Genomic DNA, 27,849 nt, shown 5'->3' with positions numbered 1-27,849 from the left:
TCAACCTGGGGAAGACCACAGGGCAGTGCCTGCTTCAGGTCCTGCCTTCCCCAAAAGCTGGCTTCTTGCTCCAAGGAGAGAGCATTGGTCTGCATGCCAGAGTCTTACCCTTTACCCAAAGGAGCCTGGTTTTCGGGGCTGCATAGGAGACAAGTGCCTTCTCTGCCTCCCACTGTGGGGAGAACTCATTTCCTCCTTCACCAGAACTTTATTCCAGCCACTAACCCATTCTAACTCTTCCCCCTCTGACTCTCCTGCCCAAGGTCTGTTCCTGGTTTCCCAGATGCATAAAGGAAGACGTATCCCTCCCCTGGGCAGCAAGGCTATAATGGGAAGGAGGAAGAACATGGGATCATGTGAATAAAATGGCATTAAATACTGAACCAGGGAGTCCAGCCTCTGCTCTTGCTGCTGTTTTCTTTCTCTGTACCCCAAAACAAAGAACTAACCATCCTGACAAATCCTCTGTCCCATAAAGATCTAATAGAGGTACCTTTATTATACAGGCTACTATAAGAGTTACACACCTAGACAGCTAGAGGAAGAGCTGTTCAGTCCTCTCTTATGAACATGGAGTTAGCCTTTATTAAACACAAATGTACCAGACACTGTGCCAGGCGTTTCACATACAGTATTCCATTTGGTGCAGCAACCTCGCAGGACTGGTATTAACCTAATGTTGCAAAAGGGGAATCTGAGGTTCCACAGGGCTAATAAGTTTGCCCAGAATGTAAGCAAGTAAATGTGATTCTCAAGGATTCCAAGGCCCTTGCTCAGTTTACTGGCCATGCTGTTTTCTTGCATTTTATGTAGGAAGAACAGGACCCAGGCATCTCCCTCCACCATTGACCTCCAGAGAAGAAATGACACAGTTGGAAGGGCTGTCTAGGACAGGGAGGAAATGGAGTTGGGGGCTGAATCTGAGTTAGGGAATCACTTCTCAGGAGTGAAAGAGCACAGGAGAGTGGTGGCTGGAGTTGGAACTGTTAGAGGCCTGAGGTCTACAGTTATGCCCCTGCTGCAGCACCTGCAAGGTTCTACTGAGCAGACAGGTATTTGCTTCAGGTATTAGGCCTCTAGGAGGGTGACATTAGCAGGGAATGAAAGGGTGGTGGAGCCTGTGGCTGAGGGAGTAGTGTCCAAGACTGTGTCTGTGGGTGAGCTGTCAGTGTTCATTCAACGTGGTATCTATGGCTGAGCGAGTGGTATCCAAGGTTGTGCCCATACCTGAAGGAGTGGTGTCCCCACCTGATGGGGGTAGTGTCTACAGTCTGGGGATGACAGTGCATCCAGTGGTCGGCAATAGTTCTGGGATAGCCTTTCTCTACTCGAAGCTGTTGGTTGAGGCGCCAGTACATTTTGCCCTTGAAGAAGTAGAGTCGGCCATCCTGCCAACTCGTAGCAGCCGAGGGCTGGTTTGGCACTCCCGTAAACAAACCCTTGATTGGTTTGGGGTAGCTGCTGAAGTCAGTGTGGGCTAGCTCATCCCACTGCCAGTACCCGGAGCCCTGGGTATGGGATGGATGGGGACAGGGGAGAGGAAGAGGAGAGAGCTTAGGGAACCCGAGGTCTACCCCCAGCCCACTGCAGCTGCAGAACGTCTCCCTTCCAGCACAAGCTTCGCTTCTCAGTATAAGGTAGCCCGCCCCTCCTAAGAAGGGATTTGCCCTTGCTTTGAACTTTATACCTTAAAGAGGAACACCTTTTTGTTGAAAGGCCAATAGAGAGCTGCATCCAGGTTAGGTTCCACTTTGTTCAGCTTCTTGGGGAAGCCAGGAGACATCTTGAAATTAACGTAGCGCCACACCCTGTCTCCTGAGAGTATGTGAGGAGAGCACAAGTCACCTCAGGTGATAGGTTTTGGTCTCCTCTGGTCCACCCTTTCAGAAACTTCTCATCTCCCTCCCTTTTTAGTTTATTTAAGATTAGGCCCTCCTCAAGTAAGACACTGTAACTAGTCCCCTTACCCTTAAAGAAGTGAATCCATTGTGTTCGAGGAGAGTAGACAGCAGCATCCAGGTTTCCGGGGAGCCCCTTCCAAAGGGCAGACACTCGGAACAAGGGGCCCAGTCCTGAATCTGATACAGTCCACACGTAGTCCCCCTTGAAAGCATAGGTCTTCCCACTGGGCCCTGAGAGTAATGGTGTGTCAACAAGTCAAAAAGATAGAGGTCAAGTAGGCAGAGACTTGGGGGTATCTCAGGCAGACTAACAGTTTGCCCTCTCCCTGCAGACTGATTCTTCCAAAATTCATTCAACTTTAATTCAAGGAGAAAATTAAAAGCAGGGAAAGAAGACTCAGAACCTTTGTGGATCAGAACATTTCAGCTTTGGTCCACTCAACAAAACAAAAGCCCTGCAGATAGCTGTTCCTCCTTGGGAACCTCACCCTCCTCTCCAGGTGGCTTCCTAGTTGTCCTTCCAACCAGGTGCAACACCCTCTCTAACAGGCAATTTGGCTAATATAGTTTTCTCCATCTTTATTTCCAGATGTGTTCTTGTGGCTCTTAGAGGGTGGCAACCTTGGTAAATGCCTGCCTAAGCCACCTTTAATTTGACTCTGAACTCTCCCTCCTCATGTCACATGTCTCCTTCCATGGTCATTAATACCTGCCCGTGGTCTAACTTCCATTGCTCATGTAAAGTCCCATGTCACTCCCATATGTCCAGGCCTCAGGATCAGCAGGCTGCCCCCACTGCCTGCCAATAGCCCAGAGGGGAAGGGCCTCACCCAGCATCATGGCATCCAGTTCACTACTGCAGGGGTCTGGCATGGGACTGGGTTCTGTGGGCACTGGGGGCACAGTGGGCTGCTCTGTCTCTTCTTCCTCATCCCTTATCACTGGAATCTTCTTGCCTATAACGTAAAGTAATGCTGTTTAGGGAAAAAACTCACAGCACCTGGCTTCCATACCAGTCTCCTATAAGTATTGCTTACAGGAGTAAAACTTTCCCCATACAGAGGGGAAAAGGGAATCCTAGAGTGTTTGCATTCATGGTAAGCAATATTATGTTGATATCAGCAGGAGACACATTATAGGTTTGACAGGCCTCAGAAAGGGGGAAGAAGGACTGTTAGAAAGTGCATTCTTGCCCGGCACAGTGGCTCACGCCTGTAATCCCAGCATTTTGGGAGGCCAAGGTGGGCAGATCACGAGGTCAGGAGTTCAAGACCAGCCTGGCCAACATGGTGAAACCCCATTTCTACTAAAAATACAAAAAAACATTTAGCCAGGCATGGTGGCACATGCCTGTAATTCCAGCTACTCAGGAGGATCAGGCAGGAGAATCGCTTCAATCCAGGAGGTAGAGATTTCAGTGAGCCGAGATCACGCCACTGCAGTCTAGCCTGGGCAACAGAGTGAGACTCCGCCTCAAAAAAAAAAAAGTGCATTCTTGCTAGGCCTGGTGGCTCATGCCTGTAATCCTAGCACTTTGGGAGGCAGAGGCGGTTGGATTGCCTGAGCTCAGGAGTTTGAGACCAGCCTGGGCAACATGGTGAAACCCTGTCTTTACCAAAATACAAAAAAAAATTAGCTAGGTGTGACAGTGTACACCTGTAATCCCAGCTACTCAGGAGGCTGAAGCAGGATAATTACTTGAACCCGAGAGGCAGAGGTTGCAGTGAGCCGAGATCGCGCCATTCCACTCCAGACTGGGTGACAGAGAGAGACTCTGTCTTAAAAAAAAGAAAAGAAGCAGAAGTAGAGGAAGAGGAAGAGGAGGGAGAGGGAGAAGAAAGAGGAAAGTGCATTCTCCATCCCTAACCATGGGTGTAAGGAGAGAGGCCTCGAAGGAAGATTAGACATAGAAAAGTCATAGAGAAACTGTTCCTGAAAATGAAGAAGCTCGAATAACCGGGCTGGAGGAGAAGATGCCAAGCTATATCTTTACATGGAGGCTAGACCTGTCTCTTCAAGCTTAGACATGGGAGTCAGATTGACCCTCCCCTCATTAGGAAGAGGGACTGACCATAAAGAGCCTGGATCCCTGCCACATCATCTGGATGCAGCTTGAAGTGGGGCTGGTAGCCATGGTAGACTGGGGCCATGAGGGCCTGGGTATATCGGGAGTGCCCAAGCCCCAGGGCATGGCCCACTTCGTGGGCTGCAATGATGCGCAGGTTCACCCCGCGGTAGGTCCCCTCAGTCCAGAACTCGTCTTCATCGAAGTGCACACTGCCCAGTTCTGGGATGTCAGCATGGGCCAGTACTCTCCCTGAACAAAGGCAAAGGTGAACAGGAAGGAGGTCAGAGCCCACTAGGCTAGAGCACACCCTACCTATTATAAACTCTAATTAATCCATGCCCTTAAAATTCCCATAGCTATTCACTGTCTCTTGGATGTTTCTTTTTCTCCTTTCAGATTCCCCTGTCATCACCTAGTTCTCTCAGGAATGCCCATCACTGTCCCTTTACCTCCCACCACTCCCTGCTCTCTGGCCCAGTCTTCTCTGGCGCATACCTCTAAGGTATTCCTTGAGCAGGGGAACTTAAGGCAGAAAAAGAAGCATAGGCAGCCAGGGGTGATGGCTCATGCCTGTAATCCCAACACTTTAAGAGGCCAAGGCAGGAGGATTGCTCAAGCCCAGGGTTTAAGACCAGCCTGGGCAACATAGCAAAACCTCATCTCCACAAAAAAAAAAAAATACAAAAATTAGTCAGGTGTGGTAGCATGTGCCTGTAGTCTTGGCTACCTGGGAGGCTGAGGCAGGAGGATCACTTGAGCCTGGGAGGTTGAGGCTGCAGTGACCCATGATTGTGCCACTGTATTCCAGTCTTGGCAACAGAGTGAGACCCTGTCAAGCAAGCAAGAGAGGGAGGGAGAGAAGAAAGAGAGAGAGCTGGGCTCACGCCAGTAATCCCAGCACTCTGGGAGGCAACTCAGGGCAGCACTCAGGGCAGATCACCTGAGGTCGGGAATTCAAGACCAGCCTAAACAACATAGAGAAACCCCATGTCTACTGAAAATACAAAATTAGCCAGGCGTGGTGGTGCATGCTTGTAATCCCAGCTACTCAGGAAGCTGAGGCAGGAGAACTGCTTGAACCCAGGAGACGGAGGTGGCGGTGAGCCAAGATCGTGCCATTGCATTCCAGCCTGAGCAACAAGAGCAAAACTCCATCTCAAAAAAAAAGAGGGAGGGAGGGAAGGAGGAGAAAGGAAACTGCTCCCCCAGGGAATATTAGAAGGTAATTAGAGAGTGTACAGTGCAGTTGGGTGAAGGGCAGCCCAAACATCAAGGTTGCAGAGACACTGGTTCAAGGAAACAGCGGTAATCGCAGAGGTCTGTGAGGTGGGAACTGAGAACTGTTGCCTACCAGGCCCATCAAAAGTATTGGAACAGTACAGGCTTTGGCGGCCGTGGAAGGAGAGGCGGATGTCAGCCCCGCCAGCCTTCACCTCTCGGAAGGTCAAGGGAGCCACATTGCTCCAGTACTGGAAGGCTTGACGCAGGGCTGCTTGGGCTGTGTGCGGTGGAAGGGTGGAGGGCAGGTTCATGATGCGGAAAGTCAGGTGCTTCTTTCTCCAGCGGCCTAGTTAATGACCAGAAAACAGATAAGAAATACAGATCCTTCTGCCAATCCCAGAGTGCTCACCTGGGTTTGGGCACTCAACCCCCAAGACAGGTGATAACCAGGTCATCACCAGGTAGTTATCTATTCAACACTGACCTGGTCCAGACTGTGCTAATGCCACGCACGCTCCAGAACCACATCACCCCCTCCTCTCCCTTTCTTTTCCAGGCTCCCTTCTCACCCAGCAGCAGGTATTTAAGGGTCTTCTGGTTGAAGGGATCCTCTAGGCCACAACGAGGCTGCCTCATGCGGGCCCTTGTGGCGTCATCCAGCTGACCTGAGACTGGAAGTTCAGATGCTTCCTGAAAAGCTCTGAAGGAGGGAGAGGGATGGGTCTACCAGGACAGGCAAATCTAGAATGACTGGGAGCTGGAAATGGTTGCTCTTTTACTTCCTGCTGCCCAAGATCATGGTCAAGAATAGCACAGAATCCCTGAAGCTGACAGGGTTACTCCAGCCTCCCGCCCTCATAATCGGGACTTTCTCTTTTGTTCTGCAGAAATGGTGATAGTCCAGCTTCATCTCCCCATTTTCAGTCTCTTTCATTTGAGTAAGCTTGCCCTCAGGTGTAGCCTTCCTCCTCTACCGCAATTTCTTTCTTTCTTTTCTTTTCCTTCCTTCCTTTTCTTTTCTTTTTTCTTTTTCTTTTTTTTCTTTTTTTTGGTAGAGATGGGGGTCTCACTATGTTGCCCAGGTTGCTCTTAAACACCTGGGCTCAAGCAATCTCCCTGCCTAGGGCTCCCAAAGTGCTGGGATTACAGGCATAAACCACAGTGCCAAGCCCCCTACTGCAATTTCTAACCTTCTCCTACTCTGTGGAGGTGTCTGGCTCCCCTGCTCTGGAGATCTTTCCACTGATGCTCCCACCTGACAGCCTGTCCTCTCCAGGCTGGACACCCCTCTCAGCCCAGCTTGCTCTGGAGCAATTTCATTCAGTTGTGGACTGTCATAGAGCCTATGGGCTTTTCAAGGGACCTACACATATCTGAGAGCAGAAAGGAAAACAATCCATGACATCAACATATAAAACTATAAAATAGAAATAAGTACTGAATCATAGGCCCACAAAAGGTAATAGCATGTCAACAACTCAACTCATAGTTTTACATATCATTATACTTTACATAGGCTGCAACTAAATATTAGTATTTGAGATATGATGTGGGTAGAGACTCCAAAGGAGTGCATGGGGACTAAGAAGATCCAATGACGGTATTCCTCATCTGTGAATCCCCATCTCACCCATGCCCCACCACCATAATAACGATCTACACCCATCTCCAGATCCCTGGCATGGTTTAGGGTCAGGTGGAGATGGGCCTGGAGAGAGGAAGGGATGAGAAGGGAGAAGACCTTGAGACCTTGGCCCTAAAGGTATACACCTCATAGCTTCTTACCTCAGAGCCTCGGTGATATCTTCTGGCTTGAAGTTATTAGGTCCTTCTAGAGGTTTCTGTAAGTACCCATATTGCAATAGGTACTCCTTTAATGGGGGTGGAGATAAGCAGATTAAAAGGGGTTAGTCTCAGAGTAAAGCTTCTTTTTTTTGAGACGGAGTTTCGCTCTTGTTACCCAGGCTGGAGTGCGATGGCGTGATCTCGGCTCACTGCAACCTCCGCCTCCTGGGTTCAGGCAATTCTCCTGCCTCAGCCTCCTGAGTAGCTGGGATTACAGGCACGCACCACCATGCCCAGCTAATTTTTTGTGTTTTTAGTAGAGACGGGGTTTCACCATGTTGACCAGGATGGTCTCAATCTCTTGACCTCATGATCCACCCGCCTCAGCCTCCCAAAGTGCTGAGATTACAGGCATGAGCCACCACGCCCAGCCCCTCAGAGTAAAGCTTCTAAGTGACCTAACAGGTCAATCAGGAGAGGATGGAGGCCTGGTGCAGTGGCTCATGCCTGTAATTCCAGCACTTTGGGAGGCCGAGGTGGGCAGATCAGGTGGGCTGAGGTTGGGAGTTCGAGACTAGCCTGACCAACATGGAGAAACCCTATCTCTACTAAAAATACAAAATTAGCTAGACGTGGTGGCACATGCCTGTAATCCCAGCTACTAGGGAAGCTGAGGCAGGAGAATCGCTTGAACCCCGGAGGTGGAGGTTGCAGTGAGCCAAGATTGCACCATTGCACTCCAGCCTAGGCAACAAGAGTGAAACTGTCTCAAAAAAAAAAAAAAAAGAAAAGAAAAAGAAAAAGAAAGGAGAAGAGGAGCCAGATATGGAAGCACTAATGGAGAAGCACCTTAGAGAAGGGGCTCAGGAGGAACAAGGGGAAGCAGTGGGAGATGGGGAGGGTAGACCATGGGGCAGAGGGAGCAAGGGAAAAGCAGGAAGGCTGAAAGAGGGAGGCTTGGATGGGGCTGTGGAGCAGTAACCCATCTCTCCCCTGGCCCAGGTCTCTTTCCTGGGGGACTTACCATGGCCATCTCCTTTTCTGCAAGCCCCAGGACCCGGCCTGAGACTGTCAAGGGAAGTAGGAAGCTCAGCCACAGCTGCTGCCAGTTCATGGTCCCAACCAGATAAGAGCTCCAGCGGCTGTCTGTGCACTCTGACCTGAGATTTCTGGGAGCCTAGGGGAGCAGTGCTGCAGAGGGGCTCTTACCTCCAGTTCTTTTTACTCTCCAGCCTCTGGTCCTCTTTATAACAAATGAGGAGAATTTCGGGGAGAGGCAGAGGGAGGTGACTCAGCCAAGAGATATGTTGCAATTCACCATTTACCCTTGCCCTACCAGAGAGCGGAAGCCAAAGAAAGTTCCCAATCCCTTCCCTCAGAGTCCTCTGCTGGAGATGGGAAAACTTTTAAAAAATATTGCCCTGGGGTGAGCATCCGGGTAGGATGAGAACCAGAATCTCTGGAGAGACTAGTGATAGGGATCGTGGCCATCCCCTGGAGTAAGACATTGCTGTGTCCAGGGACCCTGGTCCAGAAAATCGCTCTGGTCCTACCTTCAGGTCTCCCTAGGATAAGCTGAGAGGTAGGAAACAGCTGAGGTAGTGTGGGTTTCAGGTGAAGAGTCAAGGGTAAAGTCTCAGTTTCTTTGCATCCAAGACCAAGTTGGGAATATAAATGCTCCTGAAACAACTTTTGTCTGCTTTAATAAAAAGTCATTATTTTGGCTAGGTGTGGTTGCTCACTCCTGTAATTCCAGCACTTTGGGAGGCCAAGGCAAGTGGATCACGAGGTCAAGAGATCAAGACCATCCTGGCCAACATGGTGAAACCCCATTTCTACTAAAAACACAAAATTAGCTGGACGTGGTGGCACACGCCTGTAATCCCAGCTACTTGGGAGGCTGAGGCAGGAGATTCACTTGAACCCAGGAGGCAGAGGTTGCAGTGAGCAGAGATTGCGTCACTGTACTCCACTGAGCAACAGATGGAGACTCTGTCTCAAAAAAAAGTAAAAAGTAAAAAAAAAAAAAAAAAAGCTACTATGTATTACATACTTTATATATTACCTCCTTTAGTTCTCACAACCATCCTGTAAGGGGAGAATTCTTCTGGCCACTTTTTATAAGAGGAAGTAGATAACTCATAAAGGAAAATTTGACCAAGAACATGGAGCTCCCGACTGGCCTGACCTTATTCAAATACCTCTGCTGACTCTGTAACTCATGCTCTTTCATTACCCCACACTGACACTTAGAGCTTTGTTCTTTAATTAGTTAGGAGCGCCCCCCCCCACCCCGCCCTCCGCAACCCCGCGAAGGCTCCACCATCAGTTACGCATGATACAACATTTGCATCTTGTTCAAAAGCACAGTGAAATAGACATAGGAATGGAGAACAGGGTAACTGAACTCATGTTCTCAGAAGGGCTGGGAGACACGGAACACCTCACAGCCCAGGACCAAGGTGGGGGATGCTCCTGATTCATACTGCTGCCCTCAGTGATGCTGGTCCCTCTGACCCCTCCACCACCTAACTGATAACCATTGGGTGACTAAGTCCCAAGTGATCAGTCGCAGGCAAGGAAGGACAGAAAGCCTCTGAGTGATGAGTGACAGGGCCCATCAACAAGGCTGATGCACCCAGGAAATGATGATGGACTTTGGGGAGAGCTCAGACCCCTGCAGGGCTCTTTCTCCTCACTTTCCTCCTTCTTTTTACCCCCTACCCTCCAGTCTTTCTCCTTTTGAGAACAGAACATGGGTCATTTAAAAATTAATTATGGGCCAGATGTGGTGGCTTCTGCCTGTAATCCAAGCACTTTGGAGGCCAAGGTGGGTGGATCACCTGAGGTCGGGAGTTCAAGCAAGACCAGCCTGACCAACATGGTGAAAGCCCGTCTTGAAAAAAAAATTAATTATGATTTTTTAAATTAATGTTTTGTGTTTTTTTCTGAATAAGTTATCCATTATTCATTATAGTATTTGGTGTTAGAAAATACCAAAACAAACAAGGAAGAAAATGAAAACCACCAGTAAATGCTACCCAAAAGAGAACCACTAGTAACATTTTAATGCATTTCTTTGGAGACTGGCTGGGATGAAGGAGAGAGCTTAAGATGCCAGTGTGGATAATGGGGGCGAGGTGGGGCAGGGGAGGGGAAGACACAGCCAAGGAGGGTGAAAGGGACAGGAGTAAAGTAAAATGAATGTTACAGCAAATTACTCCCTCCCTTTAGAAACCGCATGTAAGGAAATATATATATATTATATGTATCATATATTCATATATAAATTATATATATGAATATATGATACATATAATATATATTATATAATCCATATAAATTATAATATAATATAATATAATATAATTTATATATAATATAAATAATATTATATATATAAATTATATATATATATATATATATATTCAAGGCTGTAATGCCCAGGCTGGAGTGCAGTGGCGCAATCCCAGCTCACTGCAACCTCCACCTTCTGGGCTCAATCGATCCTCCCACCTCATCCTCCTGTATAGTTGGGGCTACAGGCACATACCACCTAGCTCGGCTAATTTTTGTATTTTTTGTTGGGACATTGGAGGGTGGAGCAGACGGGTTTCCTGTGTTGCTCAGGCTAGTCTTGGGCTCAAGTGATCCTCCCACCTCAGCCTCCCAAAGTGCTGTGATTACAGGTGTGAGCCACTGTGCCTAGCCAGAAAAAAAATATATATAATATATATTATATAATTATATATAATATTATATATAATATATATTATATAATTATATATAATATATATAATATATATTATATTATTATATATAATATAATATATATAATAATTATAATATATTATACATATATATGTTATATGTAATATATATATATGGTTAGTGTGTTAGTGAGAGAGATAGCGGTTATCATAAGCTAAGGGTGGGCACTAACTCTGGCCTCAGAAGGCCTGGGGGTGGAACCACATTCTAGCAGCTTAGGAGCCAGGAGAGAGAATAATTCAAAAGTGGAAGCTGCCACATAGTTAACTTCACTTAAATTTCAACAACAACCCCTGAGTCAGTATTATCCTTTTTTATTTCCTTTTTCTGAGACTGAGTCTCATTCTGTAGCCCAGGCAGTGGCGCAATCTTGGTTCACTGCAAACTTCGCTTCCTGGGTTCAAGTAATTCTCCTGCCTCAGCCACCCCAGTATCTGGGATTACAGGCGCATGCCACATACCAGGCTAATTTTTGTACTTTTAGTAGAGACGGGATTTCACTATGTTGGCCAAGCTAGTCTCAAACTCCTGAGCTCAAGCGATCCGCCCACCTTGGCCTCCCAAAGTGCTGGGATTACAGGCATGAGCCACTGCATCCGGCCAATATTACCATTTTTATACAGAAAAAGAAACTGAGTCTCTAATAAGTTGCTTCAGGCCACATAGCTAGAAAGTAGCAGAGCCTAGAGCAGACTCTAAACCTGCCATCTTTGCTCAGCCCTCTTCAGTCTCCCAGAGTTCCCACAGGCACCCAAACCAAAGCCCCTAGAGTCAGGAGCTGAAGGCCGAGCACCTGTGCAAGGACTGTATGACTAATTGTTGCCAGCAAAGCATCATGACCACCCCCTCCGCCAGCCCCTACACCCTGAGCCAGGCTGACCTAGCTCTTTTTCCCTCTGAATTTGTCATCTCTCACTGGGGGAGATGTGAGCACGTGTGCAAAGGGTTAGGACATGTGGCTGACCTGCCCCAAAAAGAGCTCTTGATCTGACAGAAACAAACGGGTTCTTTGTCTTTCCTGCAAACTGATTTTCCTCTCTGTCCACAAATTGTGGCAAAATACTTTTATAGCAATATTTTTAGTGACAATATTTTAAACTATAGCAACTGGGAGTAGGGTAGACTTCTGAGAGTATTTTCTAATGAACAGGGGCCAGGGGTGGAAGGCAAAAGTTTATAGAGATTTCTAAGCCCAGGAGAAATTAATCTCAAAGCCCACCCCCTCTGGCAGCCACCCTTATCCTGTGGAGGCAGCGGGCAGGGAAGCTGGGGAAAGAAGAAAGGGGAATCCTGGAGGGCTGGACATCCTAATATAAGGGCAAGTCTGGAGCCTGAAACTGGAAACTGGAGGTGAGAAAAATATGAGCTGTAACCAAGTTAGGGTTGGCCCTGTCTTTGCCCTTGAGCTGGAGAAATGGGGGAGTTGGTGGTGTTAGGCTCTGACTTGTTTCCCCTTCAGAGCCCCAAGGGGGTCAGGAGATAGGGAATCTTCCCTGGCAGAATAGGGTGGAATTTTTAAGCTGTTACCCTGGAAACCTCTGTTTTTAAGAGGACTTCCCTACATACCCACAAACACAGACACACACACACACACACACACACACACACACACTTCTTTAATTACTCATAAGTTCCTAGAAGCAGTATGGGAAGTGATGGTCAGGACTGTGCACAGCTGGAACTGGTTAGTGACCAGGGAAGTGGGAGGGGCTTGGGGATGGCTCAGGACAGCGCCAGCACATTCTGTTCCCATGATGCTCCAAACTTCCTCAACCCACATATGAACACTTCCTGGCATTCCCACCCACCCACCACTGCCACTTGCACACACACTGCATCGGGCACTGGCCTGCATCAGCTCTGTTGAGAGGACATCAGACCAAAATCCAGAAGTTCTTCAGTTCCTGCCAAAGTGTAAGGGAGACTAACATCTGCTCCCCTTCTCCATTTCTCAGAAAAAGATGCTGTCCCACAGGGCTCCCCCAGAAATGGCCAGAGGCTTTTCTTTTTCTTTTTCTTTTTTTTTTTTTTGAGACAGAATCTCTCTCTGTCACCCAGGCTGGAGTGCAATGGCATGATCTCGACTCACGGCAACCTCCATCTCCCAGGTTGAAGTGATTCTCCTGCCTTGGTCTCCCCAGTAGCTGGAATTACAGGCGCATGCCACCAAGCCCCGCTAATTTTTGTATTTTTACTGGAAATGGGGTTTCACCATGTTAGTCAGGATGGTTTCAAACTCCTGATCTCAGGTGATCCATCCACCTTAGCCTCCCAAAGTGCTGGGATTACAGGCGTAAGCCACCACCCCCAGCCTGGAGGCTTCTACTGTTGGTCTTATTACCCAGCACAGGCCTTGCTGCATGAAGGAATAAATTCTAGGCCCTGGGATAAGGAGGAGACTAGAGAAATAAGAAATGTCAGAGGGGGATTGGGGGAGGGATAGCATTAGGAGAAACACCTAATGTAGGTGACAGGGTGATGGATGCAGCAAACCACCACCATGGCACATGTATACCTATGTAACAAACCTGCACATTCTGCACATGTACCCCAGAACTTAAAATATAATAAATAAAAAACTAAAAATAGGGCTGGGCACGGTGGCTCACGCCTATAATCCCAGCACTTTGGGAGGCCGAGGCGGGTGGATCACGAGGTCAAGAGATCGAGACCATCCTGGTCAACATGGTGAAACCCCGTCTCTACTAAAAATACAAAAAATTAGCTGGGCACAGTGGCGCGTGCCTGTAATCCCAGCTACTCAGGAGGCTGAGGCAGGAGAATTGCCTGAACCCAGGAGGCGGAGGTTGTGGTGAGCCGAGATCGCGCCATTGCACTCCAGCCTGGGTAACAAGAGCAAAACTCCGTCTCAAAAAAAAAAAAAAAAAAACTAAAAATAAGGACATGTCAGTGTTCTCTCAGCATCTGGGATGATAGGGAAATGGAGGTAGCACGGGGTTTTTTTGCTTCTGCTGGGAATGGCAGCCTTTTCTTTCAAGAAACCAACCCGCTTTTCCTAAGGGAGGTAGGATGTGGGTGAGCACTTTGCTGTCTTGTCCTCACCCTGTGACACGAGGAAACACATCTGTCTTGACATTTGGGGACTGTCATGGGCCTGGAAAACCCATGTTTGGCTCCTTTTTTTGTTGGCAAAAGGGTTTGATAGGGGATTGGCAAGGGAAAGTGCCCAGCACTGACCTCTGCTTTTGAAGAGGGTAGTAACTAGATGAGGGAGGGAAAGCTGGGAAAAACCTAGCTGTGATTCTGCCAGGCCAGCAACACAGAGAGAGGTGTTGGGGTGAGAAGGCTGTCCTTGATGGCGAAGGGATGCCTTGACACCTGTTTTGATGGATTCGGAGGTTCTCCCCAACCCCTGTTTTGCCTCCAAATTTCTTAAGGATACTGGGCGTTCACCAGTGTGTTTTTATTCTTTTTTAAATGGAGTTCATTAATTTGACCATAGGGGAAGCGTTGATGCTATGTACAAGTACATCCTGCACATAGGAAGAAAGAACCAAAAGGTTTTTAAGTGGTTTTAAAGGGGCACAATTCCAAACTCAAACTGGAATTGAGCTGTGTGCAGCTTTGGCACAATGAGCACTGCTGCTCAGCTGTGAAAAGAGTTTTTGAAATGTGAAATAGGAAAAGATAACTGAGAAAGAAGACTGTTGATCCTAAGGAGACTGTTTTCTCAGATTGTTCTTTTTTTTTTTTTCCTTTGAGATCTCTTTTCAAAGTTTTCTCAGATTTTTTATCTTTCTTTGCATTTGCTGGTTTGGAAACTCCTTCTCTCTGAGTCTCTCCTGGGCAAACAGAATATAAGCTGGTGCCTTCACACAGCCCTGCAAACTGCAGAGGACATTTTACAGGGCCAGCTAGTCTCACCCTCCTCAGTGAATTACTGAAGCCACACAGTCTTGGTGCATAGCATGGTCTTCAGGTCTCAGTTCCTTTCTTAATTCTTAGTCTTGTGGTCTTTAAGTGGAATCAGCATCCCAGACTAAAAAGCAACATCTATATAGCTCCTTGAACAAGCCACCAGGGAGGCACAAATACCTCCCCAGTGTCTATAATACACCCTTGCAGATCACAAGCTGGCTGTGATTGTCACCCTGTCTGACCTGGGGTAAAAAGGCACAAAGGAGGAAGCAGAAGGGGAAATTAAGTCTGAACTAAACAATGTCATAAGACAAAGAATTTCCAGATGGTTCTTTTATCCTCTCAACTTCCAGAAGGACCTAAGACCCTGTTAAGTGAAAACTCAAGAAATGTTGACTACACCTTTTGCAAAAGGCTGAAAGAAGACAGAGTGAGGTTGTGGGACCTGGGGCCTTTTAATTGAAATGGGAAGGGCCCAGCCAGACAGGACCTAATAGGTTACTTGGATATTTCAGATAATTTGTCCTGGGGTTGTTGGCTCTTCTCAGCCTCCGGTTTAGAAAACATATGTCTCAAACCATAACAGTCCAATGAGGACATTATATCTTCAAATCTTCCATTTTCAGGTGCCTCATTGTGAGTTGGAGAAACCTGGCCCAACACTTTGCTGACTCCTGACCGCATTCCAAGCTTTGCTGCTAGTACAGCAGGGAATTGCTCTGTAGTGGGATCAAAAGCCTTGGTACAGGGGGATCAAAAGCCCTTCCACAAGGGGCACCTAACCCTGTGGATGCCCCATCTCCTTTTTGGTTTTCGATGTTCTTTATTTAATGTAACACTTGGTTAATATATTTTTTTAAATTGAAAGATAGCACAATGCAATAAAAATGTATAAAGCGTACTAATTTTAAGTGTATATTTTGATTTTTAAAAATGGCCTGGTGTGGTGGCTCATGCCTGTAATCCCAGCACTTTGGGAGGCCGAGGCAGGCAGATCATGAGGTCAGGAATTCGAGACCAGCCTGACCAACATGGTAAAACCCCATCTCTACTAAAAATAGAAAAATTTGCTGGGCATGGTGGTTGGTGCCTGTAATCTCAGCTACTTGGGAGGCTGAGGCAGGAGAATCACTTGAACCCAGGAGGCAGAGGTTGCACTGAGCCAAGAGCAGACCATTGCACTCCAGCCTGGGCAACAAAGTGAGACTCCATTTCAAAAAAAAAAAAAAATGGGCAAAAGATCTGAAGAGTCACCGGATCAAATAAGATATACAGATTACAGGTAATCATATGAAAAGATGTTTGACATCATATGTTATTAAAGAACTGTGAATTAAAACAACAGTGAGATATCATTTACACCTATTAGAATCATAAGTGTGCTGCCAGGCGCAGTGGCTCACGCCTGTAATCCCAGCACTTTAGGAGGCTGAGGCGGGCAGATCACCTGAGGTCATGAGTTCCAGACCAGCCTGACCAATATGGTGAAATGCCGTCTTTAAAATAAATAAATAAATAATTTTGAAAAAGGAAAAAAAAGCATAAGTGTGCTAATAACTCTTTGTTAGACCCTATCCTATGTAACTGTTAAATAGATATGCAATGGGCACGTAGTACATTCTATGCCCTTGTACTTTAACCAAGATAAATCTGTGCTAGATGTGCTCACAGGCATGTCCTAGCTCTCCATTGCTTTTACCTGTTTAAAAAAGTTTTAAGTTGTTAGCCAATTCAGTTTTAGTTTAGATTGTGAAGTCTGGCTCCAGCCAACAGAGATCAGACACAGCAGTAAGGAATAAATTTATGCGCATTCCCTTTGTTCTTTCTACTCTTGTGGCACGATGGCTACCAGAAGTACCCTTCCTGCAGTCCAGGAAGTGAAAATTGCATTGCTGAAAGATCCTTTGTCTCACTGCTAACTTTTCTTTGCAACACCGAGTATCTATTTCCAACATTCATTTCCAACACCTACAAAATTAAACATCGTCTTACCATATGATTCAGCAGTTTTGCTCCTTGGTATTTATCCAAATGAACTGAAAAGTTATGTCTATACAAAAGCTTCCACACGGATGCTTACAGCAGCTTTATCCATAATTGCTGAAACGGGGAAGCAACCAAGATGTGAGCCAAGATGGTGCCACTGCACTCTAGCCTGGCAACAGAATGAGACTCCATCTCAAAAAAAAAAAAAAAACGGCCAGGCACTGTGGTTTAAGCCTGTAATCCCAGCTCTTTGGGAGACAGAGGTGGGCAGATCACCTGAGGTCAGAAGTTCAAGACCAACCTGACCAACATGGAGAAACCCCACCTCTACTAAAAATACAAAAAATTCACCGGGTGTGGTAGTGCATGCCCCTAATCCCAGCTACTTGGGAGGCTAAGGTAGGAGAATCGCTTGAACCCAGGAGGGAGGCAAAGGTTGTAGTGAGCCAAGATCATGCCATTGCACTCTATCCTGGGCAACAAGAGCAAAATGCCATCTCTAAATATATAAATATATTTTGGGGTAAATCGCTTTTATTTCCTTCAGTTCCCACTTTAAAACTTAAAAAGGTTTTAAATATTAAAAGTCAGGTTGATAGCTTTGGAGAGATTAGAGTTGAAGGTTGTTAGATAGAGATAGAGAAAGGAGCTGAAAAACAAATTTGGATAAGTAGAAAAGAGCAAATTTAGATATATCATCCCATATTCTTCATTAATCAGTCTTAGTTCTGAGAATAGATCAGTTTGGTTAAACAGCTGTGTTCCATTCCAGGAGGTGCCACTGCAGATGGGCTAGGCCTCTAATTTATGATGCAGGCGAACAGATCTTTAGTACGAGTCATTTCTACAGAAACAGAAGAAAAACAAAAATTAATGTCTGGAGTAGTCTCTAACTCATTTTTGCAGAGTCTCTAAAGTATCTTTAGATTGCACCGGTGATTTGACAGATGTTTTTGAATTGTAACTTGAACCAGGTGTTCAGGTGAACTTTCTGAGTATTGTATATGTTAGCAAGCACAGAGGCTGTTTCTACGTAAGTTGCTGTGGTGATTTCTCCTAGACTTTGTATCAAGCTATCTAGCTTCAGTTTGCAGCACAATTTTAATTTTTAGTGAGTCCAAGTCAGAAAAATCATAGGAAAATTTGAAAAATGTTAGTTTGGAGACTTGTATCTGGGAAAGAATTCAGACTCAGTCCAAATTGTAGGCAGATAATAAAGACTCAAAAGCAATGCCCAGGACAGGCCAGGTGTGGTGGCTCACATCTTTAATCCCAACACTTTGGGAGGCCGAGGCAGGTGGATCACGAGGTCAGGAGTTCAAGACCAGCCTGGCCAACATGGTGAAACCCTGTCTCTACTAAAAATACAAGAATTAGGTGGTGCATGCCTGTAATTCCAGCTGCTCAGGAGGCTGAAGCAGGAGAATAGCTTGAACCAGGGAGGAGGTGTAGGTTTCAGTGAGCTGAGATCATGCCACTGCACTCCAGCCTGGGACAGAGGGAGACTCTGTCTCAAAAAAAAAACAATGGCCAGGGCTACAATCTAATGTCATCCGTACTATATATATTTTTTAAACGTAATTTTTCTTTTCTAGTTTCTCATTTCTACCAAAGACAAATAATAATAAGATCAATTTATTTGCAAAATACTTTTTAATTTTATTATACGTGGCCTGATTATTTGCATAAAGTGCAGCAAGAATAGTGATTGGTCATATAGGCTTTTTTAAAGTTGTCTTTGCTGGATTTTTTTTTTTTTTTTTTTTGTGGTTTAAATACTGCACTATAAATTTCAAGGATTCTGTACATAGAACTTCCAGCGGCAGACGTATAAGATTTTTTTCTGTAACTGTGTTGTTTTAGCAGAGGACTGGCAGACCCACAGCGGGTGGACATGGAGGTCCTCCCCGGCAGAGGAGGGGAGGACCACGCTGATGCTGAGCGGAAGCCAAGCCCCCTTGGTCAGAGCTAGGCCGATCTCAGACCCAGACGCGACCACCACCAAGTCCTGTGTCAGGACAGCAGCGGCTGCAGTCACCAGAAATAAGCCTTCCTGCTGCAACAGCTGTGCCAGCCCCAGCCACCCTCACAGCAGGCTGTCCACGGGAATGCCACGGCTAGGAGCCCAGGTCCCTCACGCCGGCCTCCTCCCTGCCGGGCCGGGCTCCCGACACCTTTACAGTTCGTTGTGCCGAGCTCTGGAGATCCTGCTGGACAGGTCCTGGAGATGCTTCTTCACCGTATAGCTTGGTCTACAGCTGCTTGGTCTGCCCCTCCAGCAGGGCGTGCTTCTCGAGGCTGCGGCTCACAAGCTCGCCGTCGCCCACGCTCTCCGCATGCCTCAGCTTCTCGTGCGCGATGTGCAGCTGCTTCTGGTAGTGGTTGTGCTTCTCGATTTTGGCTTCGAAGGGCTTGAGCTCCTCCCGGAGCGCCTCCAGATCCTTCTCGGTGAGGTTGGCAGACTGCGCCAGGTCCCACAGGTCAATCACCCTGGGCTCCTCGAACTCGGCCTCGGTGTCGTAGCCCTGGTGGCTGAGCCTGCCCAGGTGGTCCAGGCCCTGGTTGATGCCGTGCAGCCTCTCCTTCAGCTCCATGTGCCTGCTGTGCAGGACATCGCCCTTGATGTCACTCAGGTCTGAGGGGCTGATGACGTTCTCGTGGATTTCTTCGGTCCTACTCAGGGAGTCCAGCAGGACGTTGTACTCGTGAACTTTCTCTTTGTGATGCAGGAACTCCCGCCAAAGCTCGTCCAGTTCTTCACTGGAGAATTTCCCAGAGGTCTTTGCCTTGTGCCACAACTTTTCCAGCCTGGGGTCATCCAGCCCGTCTTCCTGGGTGTCACTGAGAGAGTTGCTGGTCACCTGCCGAGTGTCCTTCTTCCCATCCAGACCATACTTGGCCAGGATGACATTGAGGTTGCGTATGAGTTCGCTCCTTCCGGTCTTCGTCCAGGCCCTTGAGCTTCAGTTTCTTCCAGGCAAGTTCGTCCCTCTCCTGCATCTTCAGATCAGCGTGGAGCTTGGCCAGCCTCACGGGAGGAAGATGGAGCCGCCGGGCCTTCTCCCACAGCTGGTTCAGCTTCTCCATGCGGAACTCCTCCTGGGACTCGCGCTTCGGAGGCGGCTCGGGCTGGTTCTTCTCCCGCGAGTACTTACCGCCGTGGCTCGCCGCGGGCCGGAGCCCAAGCAGGAGCAGGAACAGCAGCAGCAGCAGCGCCGTGAGCCCGCGGGGAAACGATCCGACCCTCTGCGACGCCATCTTCCTCTGCTGGATTTTTTTTTTCTTTTAAGACAGAGTCTTGCTCTGTCACCCAGGCTGAAGTAAAGTGGCACAATCTCAGCTCACTGCAACCTCCACCTCCTGGGTTCAAGTGATTCTTCTGCCTCAGCTTCCTGAGTAGCTAGGATTACAGGTGCACCCCACCATACACAGCTAATTTTTGTATTTTTAGTAGAGACAGGAGTTCACCATGTTGGTCAGACTGGTCTTGAACTCCTGACCTAGTGATCCGCCTCCCAAAGTACTGGGATTACAGGCATGAGCGAATTTTTTAATAAGAAACTTTAGATTCAACTTTTAAAAGCCTCCAGGCTAGAAAGCCAAGCCAAAGATTTATCATCAGATTGTGTTTGTAACACCTATATGAATCTAGTGAATTTGTTTCTTCTCAAGGTCCTCAAAATACCTTGAAATTCCTAGACCTGGGTTGAGTGCAATGGCTCGTGCCTGTAATCCCAGCACTTTGGGAGGCTGAGAAGTGCAAATCACTTGAGACCAGGAGTTTGAAACCTGCCTGGTCAACACAGCAAAACCCCGTCTCTACTAAAAATACAAAAATTAGCCAGGCATGATGGTGGGTGCCTGTAATCCCAGTTTAGGAGGCTGAGGCTTGAGAATCACTTGAGCCTAGAAGGTGGAGGTTGCAGTGAGCCAAGATCATGCCACTACATTCCAGCCTGGGTGATGGAGTGAGCCACTGTCTAAAAGAAAAAAGGAAAAAAAGTAATTCCTAGACCTGTCAGAAAGTGACATTCTTTACTTATCATAGGTCAGAAATCTTGTAAGGGAACTATGTAGACAAGGTAGTGGGCTATGCTTTCCAAGAGGCTTTGTATCAACTTCAATTCCTGAAAGCAATCTGGTCATATTTGAAAATATGCCATTTCAGTCAATGCCTTAGTAAAATCAGGCTCCAATTGTGTCTCATTACAAAAGAAAACAGATTCTTATTGAACTTATTCAAATAACCATAATGCCATAAATCAAGAATACTTACAAATAGTTTCTGAATTCTGGAGGAATCAGGCAGAGAGAAAAGTGAATATTTTGATTTTGCTCATAGAAGTATAATTTACCCAACGGCTATAAACTATAAATAGCTCAAGGCCAAGTGCAGCGGTTCATGCCTGCAATCCCCGTACTTTGGGAAGCCAAGGCTGGTGAGTCATTTGAGCCTAGGAGTTCCAGACCAGCATGGGCAACATGGCAAAATGCCATCTTTACAAAAATTATCCAGTGGCTTGTGTAAAAGCACATCCACTGTATAGAATAAGAGAAAAAAAATTATCCAGTGGCATGCACCTGTAGTCCCAGCTATTCAGGAGGCTAAGGAGGGAGGATTGAATGAGCCCAAAAACTTAAGGCTGCAGTGAACCATGATTGTGCTACTACACTCCAGCTGGGTGACAGAGAGAGACTGTCTCAAAAACAAACATTAGGCCACACACAGTGTCTCACACTGTAATCTCAGCACTTTGGGAGGCTGAGGCAAGTGGATCATTTGAAGTCAGGAGTTCAAGACCAGCCTGGCTAGGATGGTGAAATCTGTCTCTACTAAACTAGGAAAATTAGCTGGGCATGGTGGCATGAAACTGTAATCCCAGCTACTTGGGAGGCTGAAGTGCAAGAATCACTTGAACCTGGGAGGCAAAGATTGCAGTGAGCTGAGATAGCACCATTGCACTCCAGCCTAGATAACAGAGACTCTGTCTCAATAATAATAATAATAATAATAATAATAATAAATAGCTAAAAACTAAAAAAAAACAGTTTTCTTAACTCTGGAAAACAAAACATAAAAAGAATCAGCAATGTTTCAAACAAACAAGTTATTAAAAATTATTTTAGTACTCTATTAGTTCAGTCCCATGTAATTAATTTTTCTTCGCTTGATAGTGGGTTGACAATAGCCATGATTAAAGACACTAATGAAGGTCAGGCATGGTGGTGCATGCCTGTAATCCCAGTACTTTGGGAAGCCAAGGTAGGAGGATCACTTGAGGTCAAAAGTTCAAGACCAGCCTGAGCAACATAGCAAGACCCCATCTCTGCAAAATCTTTAAAAAATAGCTAGGTGCCAGGCATGGTGGCATGTCCCTGTAGTCCTAGATACTCAGAAAACTGAAGTGGGAGGATCACTTGAGCCCAGAAGTAGTTCTTGGCTAAAATAAGCTATGATCATGCCACTGTACCCCAGTCTGGGACAGATTGGGATCCTGTCTCTAAAAATAAAATAAGGAGCCAGGTGTGGTGGCTCATACCTGTAATCTCAGCATTTTCTTGAGCCTAGGAGTTCAAGACCAGTCTGGGCAACATAGTGACACCACACCTCTACAAAAAATTTTTTAAATTAGCCAGCTAGTCAGGAGGCCAAGATGGGAGGATCACTTATGCTTGGAGGTTAAGGCTGTAGTGAGCCATGATTGCACCACTGCACACTTGAGCCTGGGTAACAGAGTGAAACTTTGTTTCAAAAAAAAGAAAAGACAAAACCATAATTGGTAAGGCAATATGGTTTGGCCATGTCCCCACCCAAGCTGAGATCTTATTACAATTCAAGATCTCAACTTGAATTGTAATAATTCCCATGTGTGAAGGTCAGGGCCAGGTGGAGATAACTGAATCATGAAGGCAGTTTTCCCCATACTGTTCTCATGGTAGTGAATAAGTCTCATGAGATCTGATGGCATTATAAATGGGAGTTTCCCCTCACAAGCTCTCTTGGCCTGCTGCCATGTAAGACATGACTTTGCTCCTCCTTCATCTTCTACCAGGATTGTGAGGCCTCCCCAGCTATGTGGAAATGTGAGTCAATTAAACTTCTTTCCTTTACAAATTACCCAGTCTTGGGTTTGTCTTTATTAGCAGCATGAGAACAAACTAATACATAAGGAAATTTGGCTACTTTTGTGGCATGTAACAATTTTAATATAATAATCATAATTACTACTGATAACATATACCAAGCCTCCTGCCTGTAAACCCAGTACTTTGGGAGGCCAAGGGAGGAGGATATATCAAGGCATATCAGAATTTTAGAAATAGTCTACATTTTGGAACACACGTTAATAACACACTTATTAATATAACTCAAAGTTAAACATTATTTCTTACTTGCCAATGCTTTAAGGGGAAAAAGACTTAATTTTAGAATTTGAAATGTGATTTGGGAAAATTGGTCAAATATCAATGGTTTAAAACACTTGATATTAAAATAAGAGGCCAAACATGGTGGCTCACACCTGTAATCCTAGCATTTTGGGAGGCCGAGGTGGGAAGGTCACTTGAAGCCAGGAATTTGAGAACAGCCTGGAAAACAGAGTGAGACTCCATCTCTACAAATTTTTTTAAAATTAGCACGGATGATAAGCAGAAGCACATGTCTATAGCCCCACTTACTCAGGAGGCTGAGGCAAGAAGATTGGTTGAACCCGGGAGTTCAAGGCTGCAGTAAGCTATGATTGTGCCACTGCCCTCCAGGCTAAGCAACTGAGACCCTCTCACAAAAATAAATCAATAAAATTAAGTTAAAAAGGTTTAAAACACTTGATCAATATAGGATCACAAGTCTGCAAAATCATAATCATTCATTCAGCCAAAGTGATAACAAGTCAAATATTTCAAAAAGCGAAAACCTTACTCTTTGATAGAGACTCAGTTTCCCAAACAATCAAAAGACCTAATAAAGACAACACAAGGGGCTGGATGTGGTGGCTCATGCCTGTAATCCAAGCACTTTTGAGGAGACTGAGGTGGAGGATTGCTTAAGTCCAGGAGGTCAAGACCAGCCTGGGCAACATAGCAAGACCCCATATCTTCAAATCAAGAAAGACAACATGAGGCAAACAAAATCTCTCCCTCCCCAGCTCTCCTGCCATTCTTTTTTTTTTTTTTTTTTTTTTTTTGGCAGCTTAATTAAAAAGTAAGCAAAAATCTTTTGCTATCTCTTATTAATACTGCACAAAAACCTTGTTTAAAACAGAAAGCCAAAGTCTATCTTTCCATGTGTACTATTAATGCCAAAGCTAATTTTAATGAAATCTTATAAACGAATCCATCCAATCTCAACCAGTTTTGACCACACAAGGTAAGGTTTTCATAAACTTTTTATAACCTCTTACAGTTTCTCCATTCCTTTTTTCCTCTGTTGCCCAGGCTAGAGTGCAGTGGCATGATCTCAGCTCACTGCAACCTCTACCTCCTGGGTTCAAGCAATTCTCCTGCCTCAGACTCCTGAGTGTCTGGGATTGCAGGCGCCTGCCACTGGGCCCGGCTAATTTCTGTATTTTTTTGGTAGAGACAGGGTTTCACCCTGTTGGCCAGGCTGGTCTCAAACTCCTGACCTCATGATCTGTCCACCTCAGCTTCCCAAAATGATAGAATTACGGGCATAAGCCACCATGCCTAGCCAAACCACCATTCATTTTTACAGATCAGGCAAAAAGGGTGAATTTGGAGCTGAGAGGCAAGAAAAATCAATAACCAGCACAGCCATCTTAGGATTGACCTCTGTTGATTATGTTTTCCCTTGAGAATTAGTCATATTTTTTGCTTTGTGTGTGTTGAAGACTTTTGGATTATATCCTAGACATTGTGAATGTTATGTTATACAGACTCTGCTATATTCTTCTGAAGTGTTGGTGTTTCTGTTTGAGTAAACAACGGGTTCTGTGTCACCTCTGGTGGTGGGTGGAAGCTCGGATCTCATGGTAAAATTTTAAGGCTAAAATTATTTTAACCTTAACTGCCAGCTTCTTTCAGATCAGCCAGAGATTTGGATGGTATTTATAAGCAGATTTGGGGGCCCCCATTTCCTGATTTTCTTCTTTCTGTCATTGCCTCCTCACTTCCCCATGACTGTATGCCCTGAGCTCTGAACTCTGGTTCTTCAGGCCAGACAGATGGTGGGTTTTGCATCATAGTTTTAGCTGTCTTATGCCACACCATGTCTGTGGTATGCCCTTAGTCTAACAACACAGATGGGAAACTCACCCTGAAGCAACTCCTTCATCTGTCTTCCAACTCTCCTCCTAAATATGCTTGCTTTGGCTAATTCTCCAGAGCCTTCAGGTCCTTGTTTTGTTTTGTGTCCTCGGTTCATGTTGTTATCTGCAGAAGGTAGGACTGTTAGAAATTTACTTTACTATTCAGGAAGAAGAAACCACTATACCTATGTTATTTTTATTAGTAAAGAAATTTCCTATTAAGAAGTAAGCTATAGACCGGGCGCGGTGGCTCAAGCCTGTAATCCCAGCACTTTGGGAGGCTGAGGAGGGTGGATCACGAGGTCAAGAGATCGACACCATCCTGGTCAACATGGTGAAACCCTGTCTCTACTAAAAATACAAAAAATTAGCTGGGCATGGTGGCATGTGCCTGTAATCCCAGCTACTCGGGAGGCTGAGGCAGGAGAATTGCCTGAACCCAGGAGGCGGAGGTTGCGGTGAGCTGAGATCGCGCCATTGCACTCCAGCCTGGGTAACAAGAGCGAAACTCCGCCTCAAAAAAAAAAAAAAAGAAAGAAGCTATAAATGTTAATATATAGTGGGTCATAACAGAGCTAGGCAAAGCTATCAATTAAAAAAATAGAATAGTTCCCAAGCTAGAACAAGACAAAAAAGAAAACTTGGCCAATCAAAGTAGTTTTGTTAGCCATGGAAGCATCAAAAAGCAGAGCCACAGAAGAAAACACTGGTAGTGACCAAGGATGGTATTCGGGAGAATGAATCTTGGCAATGGACTTGAGTATTTAGGACACCTGACTAGGCTATCCCGACTGTGAAAGTAAATGCATCACACAATGGTAGCCTGATGTCTTCAATCTTTCTAGCAGCATAACTCACTCCTTGCATTAGTCCATTTTGCTTGGCTATAAAGTCTTGGAAATAGGCCGGGCATAGTGGCTCACGCCTGTAATCAAAGCACTTTGGAGGCCAAGGCAGGAGGATCACTTGAGTTCGGGAGTTCAAGACCAGCCTGACCAACATGGTGAAACCCCATCTTAAAATAAACAAATAGGCCGGGCGCGGTGGCTCAAGCCTGTAATCCCAGCACTTTGGGAGGCTGAGGCGGGTGGATCACGAGGTCAACAGATCAAGACCATCCTGGTCAACATGGTGAAACCCCGTCTCTACTAAAAATACAAAAAATTAGCTGGGCATGGTGGCGTGTGCCTGTAATCCCACCTACTCAGGAGGCTGAGGCAGGAGAATTGCCTCACTCCAGCCTGGGTAACAAGAGTGAAACTCCATCTCAAAAAAAAATAATAATAAATAAATAAATAAATAAATAAATAACGTGTTGGAAATAGATGCTTGGTGCCAAAAATAAAAATTAGCCTTGAGACAAAGGATCTTTCAGCAGTGCAATTTTTGTTTCCTGTACAACAGGAAGGGTACTCTCACTAGCCGTCATGCCATGAGAGTACAAAGAACAAAGGGAAAACACACAAATTTATTCCTTACGTATTTGGGGTTGCCCTTACTTCTGTGTCTGATCTCCATTGGCTGCAGCCAGACCTCACAATCTAAACTAAAACTCGACTGGCTAACAACCTAAAACTTTTCTAAATAGGTAAAAGCAATGGAGAGCTGGGACATGCCTGTGAGCACATCCAGCTCAAATATCTTGGTTAAAATACAGGGACACAGAATGTACTACGTGCCTGTAAGCACAGCATATCCAACAGCTACATAGGATAGGGCTTAATAAAGAGTTAATAGCACACTTGTGATTTAACAAGAAAGGAAACTTTAGAAAGGAACTTTTTTACTTCCCACAAAAGGAATACCTGAGACTGGGTAATTTACAAAGAAAGGAGGTTTATTTGACTCATGGTCCTGCAGGCAGTACAAGCATGGCACCAGTGAGGTCTCAAGAAGCTTTTACTCATGGCAGAAGGTGACAGGGGAGCAGGCCTGTCACATCGCAAGAGAGGAAGCAAGACAGATGTCAGGTCTTTTAAATAACCAGCTCTAGTGTGAGCTAAGAGAGTGAGAACTCACTCATTCATTACCATGGAGAAGGTACGAAGCCATTCATGAGGGATCTGCCCCCATGAACCAAACACCCACCTCCAACCTCCAACATTGAAGGTCACATTTCAACATAAGATTTGGAAGGGACATATCTCTAAACCGGGTCACTCCCCTAGTCCCAATTTCCATGCTGTGATAAGTTGAAAAATGTTCTCTGAAAAAAGATCTTCATTTCCTAATCCCTACAACCTGTAAACAATGCTTTATATGGCAAAAAAAAAAAAAAAAAAGGCAGGGAGGTGTCTTTGCAGATGTGATTAAGTTCAGGATCCTGAGATTATATTACTCTGGATTATGTGGATGCACCCTAAATACAGTCAGCTGTATTTGAGAGAGAGAGAGAGAGAGAGAGAGAGAGAGAGAGATTTCACACACAAAGAAAGGAGAAGACAATGTGAAGATAAAGACAGGGATTGGAGTGATGCTGTCACAAGAGAAGAAATGACAACTAACAGAAGCTGTAAGAGGCAAAGATTACATTCTCCCCTACAGCCCCTGGGGAAGATGAGTACAGTCTCATCAATGCCTTGATTTTTCTTTCCCTTTTTTTTTTTTTTTAAAGACAGAGTTTTGCCCTTGTTGCCTAGGCTGAGGTGCAATGGCACAATCTCGGCTCACTGCAAGCTCCAACTCCAAGTTCAAGCAATTCTCCTGCCTCAGGCTTCCAAGTAGTTGAGATTACAGGCGTGCACCACCGCACTTGGCTAATTTTGTGTTTTTAGTAGAGACAGGGTTTCACCATGTTGGTCAGGCTGGTCTCGAACTCCTGACCTCAGATGATCAGCCCACCTCGGCCTCCCAAAGTGCTGGGATTACAGGTGTGAGTCATTGTGCCCAGCTTTTTTTTTTTTTCTTTTTTTAAGACAGGGTCTCACTCTGTCATCCAGGCTGGAGTGCTGTGGTGCAATCATAGCTCACTGCA

The 27,849-nt window shown here is 45.9% G+C and overlaps 2 protein-coding genes across 2 annotated transcripts; both read right to left on the bottom strand.

Moving 5' to 3' along the window:
- Positions 1-562: 562 nt before the first annotated feature.
- On the bottom strand, positions 563-8,231 carry MMP19 (matrix metallopeptidase 19). The gene is given in 10 exon segments (XM_035256512.3): positions 563-1,255; positions 1,257-1,508; positions 1,688-1,815; positions 1,968-2,132; positions 2,732-2,857; positions 3,973-4,218; positions 5,321-5,536; positions 5,760-5,890; positions 6,976-7,061; positions 8,000-8,231. Coding segments are annotated over 10 exon segments (1,530 nt in total). The 5' UTR covers positions 8,090-8,231; the 3' UTR covers positions 563-1,165.
- A 10,454-nt stretch (positions 8,232-18,685) lies between these two features.
- On the bottom strand, positions 18,686-19,959 carry LOC100406978 (PYM homolog 1, exon junction complex associated factor). Its single transcript, XM_078336474.1, is given in 3 exon segments — positions 18,686-18,865; positions 18,867-19,550; positions 19,552-19,959. Coding segments are annotated over 3 exon segments (1,080 nt in total). The 5' UTR covers positions 19,870-19,959; the 3' UTR covers positions 18,686-18,787.
- Positions 19,960-27,849: the final 7,890 nt, after the last annotated feature.

This window comes from Callithrix jacchus, chromosome 9, assembly GCF_049354715.1.
Source record: "Callithrix jacchus isolate 240 chromosome 9, calJac240_pri, whole genome shotgun sequence".
In the NCBI taxonomy this organism is placed as follows: domain Eukaryota; kingdom Metazoa; phylum Chordata; class Mammalia; order Primates; family Cebidae; genus Callithrix; species Callithrix jacchus.
The sequence above is the reverse complement of the archived record's forward strand: the minus strand, read 5'-3'. Positions and strand labels throughout refer to the sequence as shown.